The sequence below is a fragment of the Anopheles nili genome, chromosome 2 (assembly GCF_943737925.1).
Source record: "Anopheles nili chromosome 2, idAnoNiliSN_F5_01, whole genome shotgun sequence".
Lineage (NCBI taxonomy): Eukaryota > Metazoa > Arthropoda > Insecta > Diptera > Culicidae > Anopheles > Anopheles nili.
The window spans coordinates 29,221,499-29,236,428 of NC_071291.1; the positions used below are offsets into that span (position 1 = coordinate 29,221,499).

The 14,930-nt window shown below is 51.2% G+C and overlaps 2 protein-coding genes across 2 annotated transcripts; one reads left to right on the plus strand and one right to left on the minus strand.

Moving 5' to 3' along the window:
• Positions 1-9,621: 9,621 nt before the first annotated feature.
• LOC128730954 (acyl-CoA Delta-9 desaturase) lies at positions 9,622-14,060 on the plus strand. Its single transcript, XM_053824046.1, has 4 exons — positions 9,622-9,777; positions 9,860-10,010; positions 11,974-12,496; positions 12,581-14,060. The coding sequence occupies exons 1-4, from the start codon at positions 9,622-9,624 to the stop codon at positions 12,966-12,968; spliced, it is 1,218 nt and encodes a 405-aa protein (XP_053680021.1). The 3' UTR covers positions 12,969-14,060.
• A 123-nt stretch (positions 14,061-14,183) lies between these two features.
• Positions 14,184-14,930, minus strand: LOC128720920 (uncharacterized). Its single transcript, XM_053814625.1, has one exon. The coding sequence runs from the start codon at positions 14,928-14,930 to the stop codon at positions 14,184-14,186; it is 747 nt and encodes a 248-aa protein (XP_053670600.1).

Sequence of the window (14,930 nt, forward strand, 5' to 3'; positions counted from 1 at the left end):
AAGCGTTTGTTAAAGCTTTGCTGAAGCGTTGTGAAAGCTCTATCGAAGCGTTTCAATGCTGTTTTCTTGAAGCGTTAGCGTTGCGTTCAAAATTTCAAATTGTACGTTACATGTACAAGGACAACGAATGGTTTATTTTTACGTTAACCAATCAATAATTACAGTCTTTAACCGATACTGATATACTCATTAGTAATGTCAGTATTTTCAGCTAATTTTAAAAACTTTTTCTGTGCCGAATATCACTGTTGAAGGTCTCGATCAAAATAGCTGTAAATTATTCCTACATCAATATGAAAATGAATCGAGTTTAAAACAGATTAACAGATAAGTACGATCCGTTTGAATACCCCACGACGAGGCAAGTACGTCAACTCAAGCATCTTGTCGTATGCTCCCTGAGGTTAATAAATAATGTGAAGCTTTAAGCGTGAAATGGCGAAATTACTAAAATGAATCACGCTATCAAATTGCCACTTTGGGGATTTTTTTTTCAAACGACGCCAGTGACTCTTGTTTACTATCAGTTCGCCACGAGCCACTCGTGAAAGCCTTTTTGCTTCATCCCATTACAAAATTAATCTTGTAATCATTCATTTGCATAGTAAACAATTTTTTTCTCGTAGCGACAAAGGTGATGATATGGAGGATATGTTACAACCGTGTTATTTCTCATTTACTTTGGGAACAGCGAAACACTACCACAAAAAGCCAAACGCAAGATTTTAGGCTTGGACTGGGGTGTCCCTCAAAACGTTGGATAAAACGTGATGTTACATTTACGAAAAAAAAGCTCATTGATGCAGCTCTCGTGGATAGTGGATTACTCATAGCACATAACAGTCAACTTTTTATGTTACATTTTCAACGAAAGCCTCGATAATGTAGAGGTAATTAACACATAAAGTTAGCTTTAAAAGCTTTGCATTTTGGTCTTGGATAGATTTGTTTTCTTTCCACTTCAAAACGCATTCCAGAAAAAAAAATACTTACTCTCATGAGTCACCGTTTTGCCCAAGTTTTAGTCTAACCTATTCCCAACAACGTTTTGCCAGTAAACTGCTCAAGGACAATATCAGAGAGGTACTTTTAACAGTAAACAGCCTAAAAACCGATACCACAATGGATCGCTGCAGCAGATCGTAGTGCCGGCCTATATCTAGCACATTTACCGTGCACGAACGATAATTTGAAATCGAATCCGTCCACTCATCCTCGCACAATTAAAGCGTCGTGGCAGCCGAAAATAATTGCAAAAAAATCAACGTACAAAACCAAGTGCGATTTGGTGCATCCACTCGACTCACCGGCGTACTTGGACCTTAACGTAAAGTCTGACCGGTTAGTGCTTTATTTTATCTCATTTTTTGTTCGCATCCCAAACCTGGCCCCGGTGCAGATAGGCGCTCGCGCGCGCGAGAGAGCACTTGCGAAGGTGAAACCTTACCGTGTGACAATCTAACATCGGTAGGTCGCCTTGAATCAGGCCTGTGACGAACGTCGGGCTTGTGTGCGAATGTTGGAGAGTCCCATGCTGCTGATGGAAGCAATGGCAAGAAGAAAAGAAAAAGAATACGTGTACTAAATCGGCCACAACGTTCTCGGCGATTAGGGTGGAAATAATATCCATGTCCATGCTGGTCCCACAACACGGCTAGCCTTGCGCGTACTTACGCCTCGTGATGACGCGGTTGCGCACGAGAAGTGTGTGTGTGTGTGTTTGCGCACGAGTGCGTGGGTAAACACCGAAAAGCCTCCCTAGCCTTCCTAGCAAAAAGCTTGCAGGGTCGATTCTTGATAGCCTGAACGAACCATCTCCCATGCGAAATCGCTAACCAACAGGTGGATTAATCGCGCCATCAACCGGAAGGGCCCCGTGGGATTTGTGTCTCATATTTCACCACCTTCTAAGGGCGTTAGGCTGGTGACGAAGGGCTGAGAGTGAGCTGAAATGAGGCGTTTAGAATTCCCACTTAGTCACTGCACCGTGTTCGTGGCTTTTCGATCTCACCGTGAGCGAAAGCGAGCACTCGCGTGAGGTGGTTGATTTGAGCAGGTTGAAGGAATTAGATGCAAAAACAAAAACAAAAAAAATACACAAATGACTTTCTGCAAAAAAAATCTAAAAAAACGCCGCCGCCGGAGGGAAATTTTGCGTCCCCTCAGGCGTCAATGCGCACATTGGTCGGCAATTAAGAAAGAGTGGGCTCTCCCGGGGAGGGCAGTCCCAGAAGGACTCGTGAGCCGCCGTTGACGTCAAGCGGCGACTTTTACTGCCTGAGTCCTCTGGCGTGAGGGTGGGGGATGAGCACAAAAAAAAAACAGACACCCCTACCAGGCATTAGGGCGCTTGTTTTTTCGCCCTCTCGAGCGTTCCGTCAGCGTCATGTTTGTCCGGGTGGTGTTGGATGCAGGAACGTTGGGTTGCAAGTGCATTTGTTTGGCCATCGTGAGATTGCACTTGAGTCCGGAGGTCGGGGTGGATTTTCCCTTCGCAGCAGTGACTGAGTGAAGGCGTGAAATTTCACACAGGGACGATCGTTCATGGCGGTGCAGCCGACTGCGGGCTGATGAGATTGTGAATTAGAAAATGTGCGCTTTGTGCTCAGGCTAGGCGAGAGGCACTTTCTTCGCGAACTGCGCTGCGCTGGTGGCATGCAGGGATGTGATCTTCCCTGGCGGTTACTGTAGGGCTTGAATGGCTTCCGATCGATTGCGGTTTCGACGTGGTGTGAAATCGGAAGCGTCAAACGATTGATGTTGAAAGGAAATCACAAAGGAAAGAATCCCTCAAATTCGCTTGGTTCTATTTTAACGTATGCACACACCTTAGTAATGAACAACAAAGTGTTGATTACTCTTCGACTTGAGTAGACAAATTAAGAACAAACGAAGTATCAAAATCGCGTTCCACCTATCATTTATTGGGAGTTTTGCGAGCTAGAATCAATATTTATAGTCGCTGCGATTTGAACAGGATTTAATCACATTTGAATAAAATATTATATTGTATGTTAAACTAAACCCCATGTAAGACAATTTCGAAAACTATGTTGATTACAACACTTTTAAGATCGGTATGCCTAATGATAAGTAGAGTTAAGGTAACAATCGATCATCTTATCCAAACAACAAGAGATGATAATGCTTGCAAAATAAATCCATTACATCTTACTGCTAGTACGTTTATGAATCTATACATTCGGCAATAGTTTCTCGAATAAAGTATTGCCGGAAAATTGTTGCCTCATTAAACACATCGAAACATTGAGTATCTTTGCAACAGGTTGTTTCGATGCAGAGTAACATTTCTTACAGACTTAATACAGCTGAGCCTTGTGTCCATATTTTCTATTACAAAATCAATCAATCGAGTAACGTCTCCACTCATCATCGATTTGATGCGCAATTGTTACACGCGTTTCTTCATAAAAACATGCGCCCAACAAAATGGAAAGTGTCCACCCTTCATTCCCGAGCGGTCGATCGCACCGAAACACCCACCAAGGGTCGTTGCATCAGCTGAATTACTCACTTTCGGCTTTTTGGGAGCCACTTGAAGAGCCCATCGGCGACAACGATCGACTCCAGCCGCAGCGAGGTCGAGCCCCCACCAAGCCTGAGGGTGCATCCGTGATCGATGCACCGGTGCATCCGAGATTGTTCTACGTGCCGGTCGCGCATCCCAGCATGGACGCTGCGCTTAAGACGCGCTTACAAGCGCCACGATTGCGTCGCCAGAGGGCACCCAGGGCACGGAAGGGCGGACCAGGTAGACCCGTGGTCAAAACCCACCCCAAAACTGGCCAACACGCGAATGTCCAAGCCGGAGCAGCTCGAGAGAATAGAACACCTTCCGGAACCGAGAGCGACACTTGCGCGAGTACGCAACGTACTCTCGCGTGTGAACGCGCGCGCGCGCGCACGAAAGAGAGCGATTGCACGTGTGCAGGTGGGCGAAAGAGACACCAGCAGCCGGTGACCGGACACCTCGTGGGAGGGGAGGGCGCGAAAATCGAGACCCCGGGGGTTCAAAGGGAAAAGTTTTATAAAAGACGCGCGCCAGCACCGATCGTCGCTTACTGACGGCGTGGACGTGGATCGCAACCGGGCCGGCCCTTTTTATTCGCAGCCACCAAACGAAGCACGTTTCGTGGGCCATTTCTTCCGGTCACCTGCTACCATACGAGCGAAAGAGAGTGAGTGTCTGTGTGTGTGTGTGAGAGAGAGAGAGAGAGGCAGAGTGTGTGAGCAAAAACAGTTGCAGTTGCAGTTGCAGTTGACATTTGTAGGGCCACTTCCAGTTCCGGTGCGTGCTTGTTGCCATTGCTGAGTGTTGAGCTGGGTGGCGTATTTTGAGCCCAGATTTTTCCCCCGCTGGCCAGTGATCGGGTGTACGTGTGTGTGTGTGTGCGTATGTGGGTGCACTTAAAACAAACAAAAAAAACCTCAAAATCCCGAAAAAATTGTGCCTTAATTTTTCTGCGCCCAAGTGTGTGCGTTTTTGTGGAACAGTAAACAAAATCAACTACCCCAAGTGAGACATCGTTCGGATCGCAATCGTTTCGACCGTAAGTAGTCCCTCCCTTCATCGCTCCCATGCACCTTCCTCCTAGCAAACCCCCCTACACCACAAAACAACAACCCCCAACGCGATCGCGTTCTATCGAGTTCCTTCTGGGGTGATCGACGGTTGCGAAATTATCCTTTGCTCAGCAACTTTGGTTTTAGCTCGCGTTTGATTTATTTTCTTCAATTGTGCTTGTGCGTGCGTGTGTGTGTGTGTGTGTTTAGATATGTACCCACCAGCGGGTGCGGGTGCGGGTGCAGCTATTTTTTTATGATTTTATGCCTTTTTTCCTGCCGCACGATTAGGCTACGGTTCGTTTGGGGCAACGCTCGGATGCACACCCGGGCGGCATCTTGCGGTCTTTCGAAAGGAATCACGAGCCTTAACCTTGGCTGCGATGTCCCTTGCCACCCTTCTCACACTTTAACGTGGATGGGCGCAACATTGCGTCCGCTTTTCTAGGCACCACTTTCCTTCGCACTAACGGGTCGCCACTGGCGTCGTCGGAATCGGCACGTTCAGTGCCGTCGATCACGTTCGTACCGAGGAAAATGTTTACCGTGGGCAAGGTTGTGCAGGGCGCATACTTAGGGCGTTTACTTAGAGCCCTTCTGTTTTTCCTGTTGCCCACCTTTTGAAAGGTTCGAGTAGCTAAAAGCCCTGGGCAACGAGCTAGAACCTCGCTGAGTTCGATTTACTCCGTCAGGAGGCACCGAGGTCGAAGCAACACCTTTGCGCATCTGCCAGCCTATTCTCAGGGCCATCTGGGTTTTGCCAGGGCTTGAAGGGCCAACTCGATCCTGCCCTACGTAAACCTGTTCCGGTGTAATGCCGATGGCGTGTGTCCTTGCGATCGAGTGCGTGGTTGGCCTCCCTGGATCTGATCGCCAGACAGGAGCGTGCCTTGTCCCCGCATCCTGCGCTCTCTTTTCCCATCCCGTGACCTCTCCTCCTCCCAGACAACGGTAACCTGTCCACCCGGTCCTTACTGTGTCAAGTGAAACGTCGTCAGGTCGAGGGTCGGGCCTTGTGTGACCTTTTTGGTCTTCTTTTCCACAGTCCCTTTTTTTGTGTGCCTCTTTTCTCGCTGTTAACCTTCTTCGGGGGCTGGATGCTGCCGGCAAGGGTTGTTAATTTGTGCTCACCCTCCTGTCACCCCATCTGCCTCATCTGCCCTTGCGCATGATGGCACGCGAGTCATCCTTTCTTCCGAGCGCCCAATCGCTCCAACAAACCGTCGCTTTGTGCGTCCGGAGGCCGAATTTAGCCCCCGTCGTTGAGGACTTTTAGGAGGCAAATAAAAGTCTCCGACCTTGCACTGGCCCTGGCACCTTGTTTTAGTGCTCACCAGCCCCACCCGGAGGCGTGCTAAATGTGTGGAGACGAACTGACAAACGAAAAAACCTCCATCGCCGACTCCGATGCGTCAGAAGACGGCCCGGGAACGCACGCGTACTATGGTTAATTGTCCAGCCCAAGGGCGTTGCAAGAGTGTGCTGCTAGTGCACGCTAATGTCCGGCCATTGATGCTTTCTACGAAAGCAATGAAAAAAAAAGCAAACAAACTTATATAAACGAATGAATATGCAATTGGTTCGCGCGTGTGCAAAACCCCTTACTGCGTCACGACGGATCTGGCTGACGTCCTGCTGCAACTGCAACCGGGCACAAGGGTAGGTGGTGTCCTCCAGCTACCCGCACACGAAGGCCCAGAAGGGGAGAAAAAAAAACCCACCAATTTGCCCGTCGCACAAAAACCAGAACCGGAGCGAAGGAGCGCGACCACGAGGTCAAAAGCTTTGAATTGCTGATCGACGCGACCGGCGACAAATGATGAAAAGCCACACACACACGCACGCACGCAGGCGGGTGTGCAAAATGCAAGAATTTGCCACTAGAACACGCCGGGAAGAGGCTCACCTTGAGGCCCGAAGCGGCAGCAAAATGAGCCCAACAGCGCCAAATTGCGACGGTTTCGGAAACCGCACACTAAGTGCGCCGCCATCTAATTAGGGCCACACGCCGGCATCGACCTCTGGCGTCTGTGAGGCACGTGTGTCTATGTGTGTGTGTGTGTTTGTATGTGCGTATGTGGCTTAGGTCCATTTTTGCACCCTTTTGCGGGAAACAAAAGCGACTTCAGCAGTGGCCTAAATGAGTGAGAATTGGACCCCTTTTCTTCAGGACTTCAAATGCCGGCATTTCCACACGATCTAGCGGTTCCTTGCCAGCCTAATTCACCCTCCTACACCCACCGCACACCACCTGGTTGCTTCCCTTCGATTAGAGCACTAGATCAGACCCCACCGATAGCAGCGTGGAGCGTGGACAGAAATAGCTTCCCGAGTTCGGCTCATCAACCACCGGTCGTACCGGTCCGGCAGGGCGTGCTGATGGTCACGTATGTATGCCTTCGTTTCCACCGGCAGTTGACGTTGTGGCGTGACCTCTGCACCTCTCGGACCTGCCCTCGCTCACCTGCCCCGTGTGTCCAAAAACCTCAACCACCTCGAGTGCGTTACGCGTTACCGAACTAGACTACACGGAAAGCCGCCTAAACAGGTCCAGGCGCTCGGTGAGGGCTTTTTCCGGTGAACCGGAAACTCCGCCAGCCGGCACAAATTCCAACCCATCTCGTTCGGGCAGGTACGCAGGCAAGAGCGGAAGCGTGGGTGAAAGTGGTCGCTATTACGACATCTCGCTGGCATGCCACGGACAACCGATTGGAACCAACGTCACGTGCCGAGACTCGGTTGGGTGGTGTTTAGACACCCCTTCTGAAAAGCAAGGAAAGAAATAGAAGAAGTAGATCACAGGAAAAAAAACACACACACACACGCGCGTGAACTGCGGGGGATTTCCTTCGCCAATGGTCAAGATCAAGCCCGGCAGCGAAAGGTGACCCACTACCGGTGTTGTTGGTGGTGGAACACCGGTTTATAGCACCCATGCACCCCAACGGTGCCATAATCCTTTTCGAATTCACGGGAAGCGAACGATTCAATCAGTGGAAAATTGTTTTTCTCACCTCGACACCCGGGGGCGGAGTGGCTGATTTACAGCACCCACCGACCAAGGTTAGATCGCATTGAAGGATCGCAACTAGAAAAAAAAACCTCCCTTGCGCAATACGAGGAATTCGAAGACGAACAGCGAGTGGAGTGAAGGTGAGACAAGAAAAAAATGCTCTGTACACATAGTGGGGTGGATTACCACCCTCCGCGGTGATGTGGATGCGATCATAAAACTAACGTTTGCTCGACTGGGGGAAAATAAAACTCCATGCGCAATCACCCACCAACGTCCTCCGGCTCTGGCGAGGGCGCGCTCCCTTTCGAACGATGGCTAAAGGCCGGGGACGAATGAAAAAAAAAAAAAGAAAACAGCACCCGTGACATTGCACCCCAACGTGCGCACGATAGGCCGGGTTCGTGGCTTGTGTTGAAGTTATTCGTTTCGTTTGAGTTTTTCACTCTAGCATTATTTTTTTTCTGCTTCTAACTCCGGATGACGCTGAGCGATTGGCTCTGTTCAATGTCTAAATTCTGTACCTCGTAAGTTGCGGCTGCTGTACGCGAAGGTAACCCCCTTTTAGCAGGGTTGTGATCGCGAACGGCTCGTGCTTGCGAGAGGCCTACTGCGATGGTGGACAGAAGAAGAAAAAAATAAGTTCACTCAGAACACAAAAAAAATCCGCGTTCCAGTGTAGCGAAAGAGCGAAATCCCATTAAAGGCTCACTTGTCCGCTATTGACGCTTACGGTTGAGAAAAAGGTATCCGTTTTGGATTCCCCTTTTTTTTTTATTTGCGAGAGAGGTCTTCGTTTGGGCCAAAAAAATTATCAAATACCAATTACACCCTGTCGGGTACGCAGCACGTTCCGGCTTGTTTAGAAACGATTTAACCGGGTGGCGGATAAAAACCCACTATCAATCAACCGTCTAGCAAGCCCCAAAAGTTCCTTTTTTTTCAATGTACCGCCCAACCGCTAAACAATTGCATTATGGAAGTCGGGTGGGTGAAAAAAAAAGAATCATCTCTCAACTCACGCGTAGGCAGTAGAATTTCCCATAAGAAACAGCTTTCCATAGCGGATGGGCGACTTTAACGCTCGTTAATCGTGCGCAGCAAACTCGGTGTGCCGCAAAAACCGCAACATCACCGTCCTAAACGTGGCTCCAGGAACGTGCAGGCGTCCAGGTGGAAGGTGGCCCACGCAGGCGGGGAGAAATTCCAAAAAGGAAACACTGCAAGAAGGGCGTATTGCGAACGCGCGTAGCGTACAACCGCCAGCTCTCATCCATAATTATCTCACGCATGCCCGCCCGACGGCTTTGGAAGGTTCTGACGTGACGAAAAGTGACTCCCGAGCGGGCTTTTAAGAATCAATCGATGAATTTATGGGAAGCTAACCAAAACGACGCCGGAATACCGAGAAGCGTGCGTTGCGTTTGCTGATAACGCGCCACCCCGAGAACGTGATTATGAATGCTTAATCTAACGCGCAGGTGATTTCCAAACGCACGACCGGCCGTGAGGTTAAAAATGAAACAAACCAAACCAAAGGCCAGCGTCCCTTCCGCAAAGGACGAACGCGCTCTTCCAACGCGGAACTGATACCGAGACGGAAACCGGCAAACCAAAACAAAAAAAAAAAAAAGCTGCACATTCATGCGGCGACTCGCACTCGTTAACGTTGACGGACGACATCGGTGGTTTCACTTTCGGCGGAATCTCGCCAGCGATCATTACCGCAAAAGTGCATAACCGGTTCGAGAGGCCACACAAACGGTCGACTTTCTCCAGTGTCGCCCTTTGGCCCCGGTGCAGTAATTTCGCCCGCAAAACCCCGAGCGCAAAAGGGCGTATCCTTTTGAGGCTTTGTTTTTGACGCTTTTCTTCCCATCTTCGCTGGGCTCTTTTCACTTGGCGCGGCTAGCAAAATTTCACCTCCTGCAACTGAAGTCAGTGCCTAATTTCTCCCGGATCGCGGTGGACTCATCACTGCTTTCGTGCACTTTGCAGAAAAGCTCCGTTCACACCGCGCCACGATGGCCCCGAATGTGCTGGGCAACACGATACTGCTCGCGGAAGCCTGCATCGAGCAGGAGGATCGCAACAACAACACGCCGCAGTATAAGAGCAAAGCCCTGCTGAACGTGCCCAGTAGCACCGGTACACCTGTGACTCCCGAGGATGCCGCAAAGGTAAGCACTGGGTGCTCTAAGGATTCATCCCTCGGTTTCAACTCATCCCGGGTTTTTTTTTTCCTCATCCCACCAAAAACAGCCCACAGACGCCCCGAAGGATGCATCGGTTCGGCGCTACCGGCACGCGTACGTGTGGCGTAATATCATCGCGTTCGTCTATCTTCACCTCGGGTTCCTGTACGGCAGCTATCTGCTGGTGACGTCCGCGAAGTGGAGCACATTTTTCCTTGGTAAGTGGGCGTCTGCGGCCGGCCGACCTTGCGTTAGGGCTTCGTAGCCTAATTCGAGTGCGTTGCTCTTTCGAGGAATCCCGATTCGGTTGTTTTGTTCCGATTAAAGCCGTGATCGTGATGAAACTGTGCAATTGCTTTGGGAAATTCCCCAAGGGGCCCCATTTCGGTTTGTGTGAGTGTGTAGGGGAGAATTATGCCACGCGATTTATTACGACTAGCGCCCTGTCGTATCGATGAACCGATAATAAGCCAAATCGAAGCCTGGAAGGAATTTACGACCATTTCCTGACGCGCGGTTTCGCATGCCAAACTCGCGAAGGGATGCGCATATCGTCGGGGGATGGGAAATCGTGGCACAAAAGCAACCGGCGGAGGGTGATGATTAATTCCACCCAACAGCTAGAAGACAATGTCCAGCGACGTGACGGAAATAATCGATCAATTCGATCGGTGGACGGCCCTTGGGTGTCATTGTTCGGGTGACTCGTCTCACAAAAGACATCATCCCGCCTTTGGTTGAGTTCCCTTCGATCAGCGGTTACAATCAATCGCCATCGTCGAGCCCGGGCACTGGCGAGAGACGGGAGAAAAACCGGAAATGCACCCATGCGCGGCTAGCGAAAGAGAAAGTGGACGCGGGTTTTGGCGGACATCTCGCATCTCGGCAGGAAAAACGGGCGAAAGTGCAAACAAAAGGTTCACCATCATGGTTCGCTTTCGCGTGATGATTGACGCGAAGGGTCCGTTGTTCAATTCAAATGCGAAATTATTCAATTTTCAACCGTGCATTGTCACGTGGCATCAGCCGTTGCATCGCGCGGGCCACATTCCCTCGGCAAAGCGCATTTTCGCCTTAGGCCACAGGTTCACCCTTCACCAGCCACAACGACGGCAGTCGGTCACGCGATGGCCAAGCCAGTCCCGGATCGAATCGAGTGCCAGGACCGGGACCGGGACCGGAGACCCAACGAGGGCATGCCAATTTCGCATGCCAAGCACGCAAAGCACGTTACGCGACGCGCGTCATACGCCGGCGGGACGCTAATGCTAATGACGTTGTTTTCGGCCGCTCGAACATTCGGCCCGGGCCAGCCGGGAGCCGGTGGGTTTTGAAGAAACGCTTTAAAAACCGCTTGCCGGTTGCTATGCCGTGTTTCGAAAATTGGTCGTCGGCGCACGGTAGCTTTCGTGCGATAACCTGCGCAACGATGACCTCGCCGGATGACACGTGGCGACCTGCCCCATTGTCAATGCCACGGGCTCAATGTTACGGGATGTGCTTCAACGGTTGCACCGCTCGCGTGCACGTCACCGATACCGGCGTTTGGTTCGATTACTTATTTACGGGCGTGTGCGGAAAACACACGCCTAACAACGACCTAAGGGTAGAGCGTACATCCACCGATTTGTTCGTTCCAGCGCCAAAAAACAAAACGGATATATCGCTTCGTTTCACGCTCGGAAAGCAAAAGATATATGGGTGGGTCGAGGAAGCGGAAAAAAAGGAGCACACAACGCGTCAAGCACTGACGCAGAAAAGAACCGATCCGGTCATTAGTCGCGATCGCTCGAACTGAGGAAGTTATAATTTTGTGGTGAATGGCCAATCGCCATTTTTCGCCGGCTCATGTACCAATTTATCGCGGACACATGAGACGAAGAAGAAAAAAATTGCAAACAGCATATATATATATGTATCGGTTCAGTTTTGATTAATAGGCTCCAGGGTAACTCCACCCACCCGAGCAAACGGAGAACAATTGTACATTTCTGACCGATCACGCTTACACAAAACGTGGACGCAATCACCGTCACTAATCGGCACTCGAACCTCGGTGCTCATTATACGCCGAATTAGCCGGCTCATCGTTCGATCGCAGGTTAGCTATCCGGTATTAATTTGTCTTTCGGTTTTTTTGTTTGTTTGTTTTTTTTTTTCATTCCGATTTCCGGTCTCTAGCACTAACGCTCGGTTCATGCGGTGCCCTCGGCATCACGGCCGGTGCCCATCGGCTCTGGTCACACCGGGCGTACAAGGCGAAGTGGCCGCTCCGGCTGTTCCTGATGCTAGCGCAAACGCTAGCGTTCCAGAACAGCGTGTACGAGTGGGTGCGGGACCACCGGGTGCATCACAAGTTCACCGACACCGACGCGGACCCGCACAACGCGACCCGGGGCTTTTTCTTCTCGCACATCGGCTGGCTGATGGTGAAGAAGCACCCGGACGTGAAGGGGCGCGGCCGGGCCGTCGATATGGCCGACCTCGAGCAGGATGGTATCGTGATGTTCCAAAAGCGCTACTACGCCATCCTGATGCCCGTGTTTTGCTTCATCCTGCCGACGTTCATCGCGTACCACTGGCTTGGTGAGACGTTCTCGAACGCCTGGTACGTGGTCGCCATTTTCCGGTACGTGTTGTCGCTTAATGCCACCTGGCTGGTGAACAGCGCCGCTCACATCTGGGGCACGAAACCGTACGACCGGTAGGTATCACATGTTACCCTCAAGGATCTTCCCAAGGACCTTCGCAAGGACCTCCATGACTGATTGCATACATCTTCTTGCAGCAACATCTCACCCACCAACAACACGTTCGTGGCGATCGCGGCGTATGGTGAGGGTTGGCACAACTACCACCACGTGTTCCCGTGGGACTACAAGACGTCCGAGCTTGGCACGTACAGCACCAACTTCACGACGGCTGCGATCGATTTCTTCGCGCGCATCGGCTGGGCGTATGATCTGAAGTCGGTGTCGGATGACATGATCCGCAAGCGAATCCTGCGTACTGGCGATGGTACGCACCAATACAGTGAACGGGAGTTGCAGGCACGCATGGTTGACTACGTGAACCAGCTCGACCACGAGTCGGAACCGGCCGTCTGGGGCTGGGACGATAAGGATATGGACGAGCAGGACCGCCAGGATGCGACCGTGAGGAATAAGGTGGAATGAGCCAGGCCAGACAAGCGGGCCTTTAGAACTAGGACTGCACCAGGAAGATCACGGGGCGAGGGAACGTGTAGGAGTAGCAAGCGGGGAGTAGGGATCCGAACGGGGCTTCGGTGGCCTCGGGCAGGTCCAAGGGACACACACCACAGGGCAGGTGTTAACGTTACGTTTATGCTAGTTTCGTTTAGTTTTGTTTGACAGGTTTTCTTTCTTTTGTTAGTTCGTTTCTCGCTTATCAGTCCTTCGGTCACACACGCGCGCGCGCGCACACACACACAGGTGCACGTGCACACGTATTTTATCTCGAGCCACACACGCGCCTTTGGATACACACAGAAAAGGATACACTGCACGTGCAAATTGCAAACCCTGCGGACGGGAAGCGAAACAAAGCTAGGAGAAAATGGAAACGAAACGGCTACCAATGACATGATTTGCGACAAAAGACAAAAAAAAAAGAAAGCCCACACAGGAGCTGGAAGTGCACGCGGAAACGCCACATCTCAGTGGCGTCGGCTCGCGTTTATTTATTCGAACAAAGCCTCCAGCATCGTCCCTTTCGGTGGTCGTGTAATTTCATGGGACGCGGGAGCATAATTTTAAAGCATGTCGGGCCAGTGATTGGTCCCGCGGGTAGATCGCATGCTGACAATACGCGGTAGAAACACGCGTGTGTCCAGCCGCGACCTTCATTCGCCCTCTATCTGTTTCGCGAACATGCGCAATGGTGCTTCGGTGCTTAGTGGCTAGCTTAGTTCGTGTTTCGGACGCAGCGTAGGTTAACTAGTCGGCTATCCCTTTACTTTTATCGTACGTCCATAGAGCAAGCATACTGCATGCCGATATATTGTGGCCGGCTTCTCGCTGCGCCCCCGTTTACTGCTGCAACGCACGCATCCCGCCCGGAAACGCTGCCGACGGTGTTATACGGTTGCCCAGCCGGTTGCCTACCTTTAGGCGCCTGGGTGAATGATTTGAATGGGCCAGCGGATGTGGGCCGGTAACGCGAAGGGAAGTTTTAACGGATGTTTGCCTTTATTCGTCTATCTCTATCTTAGTGCTAGGCTTAAGCTTGGAGTTAAATAAACAATAATCCACAAACAGTAGAACAGGCTCGCCAGCGGGCAATGTGTTTCATGTTCCTGTTGCTGTCTTCTGTTCGTCGTCCGCCCACGTGGAGGCCATATTTGGTGTGACATGCTGTCTCGTCCATCCGCGTCAGTTGTAGCCCGCATTGAAGTACACCGTCTGTTTGCTCTCCTGCTCGGCTGCGTGCTGCTTCGCCAGGTACATGATGGCAGCAGCAAGTGCCGCATGATTCACTATGCTCGAGAAGATGGTGGCGAACTTCAGCACGGGCAGCAACATCGGCAGGACACCTGCCAACAGCATCGAGGGCAGCAGAACAAGTGGCACACCCAGTTGCAATACCGTCCGGACGCCCTTTTTCGCTTTATCCCGACCAACAGGCTCCGTCGGATCAACCGCCTCAATCGCTTTCCGGACAGAAAACTCCAGCTGATCGGTCTTGCTTGGTGTCAGTCGCACAGCTACACCTGGCACCAGCTGTAGGTCGACGATGCGATCGTTAAACAGTAATCGAAGTCCACGACCTAGTCGAGCGTCCACCTCACTCTCGTTCAGAGCCAACAGCCGATCAGCGAAGAGCCTATTGTCTGCACCACGATAGCCCGGCAGAAGGACCTGCTGCACGTCGTGCGTAATGTTGCCGGTGTCCGCGAATCGGTAGCCACGTGCTTCCATGTTCTGCAGCAAATACAGCTTACCACAATCGAGCAGTGACACGTGCTCGAGACAGCTCAACAGACGCAGAGGAATCGTCTTTGCGTACGTTGGGACACTTCCCAGGTACCGGCTGTGGAACTGCTTGCGTGAATCACACTGACCAAAAGCCACGAAACTCGCCACCAGCAATACCAGCCGTAACACGTTCACCTGTCCCAT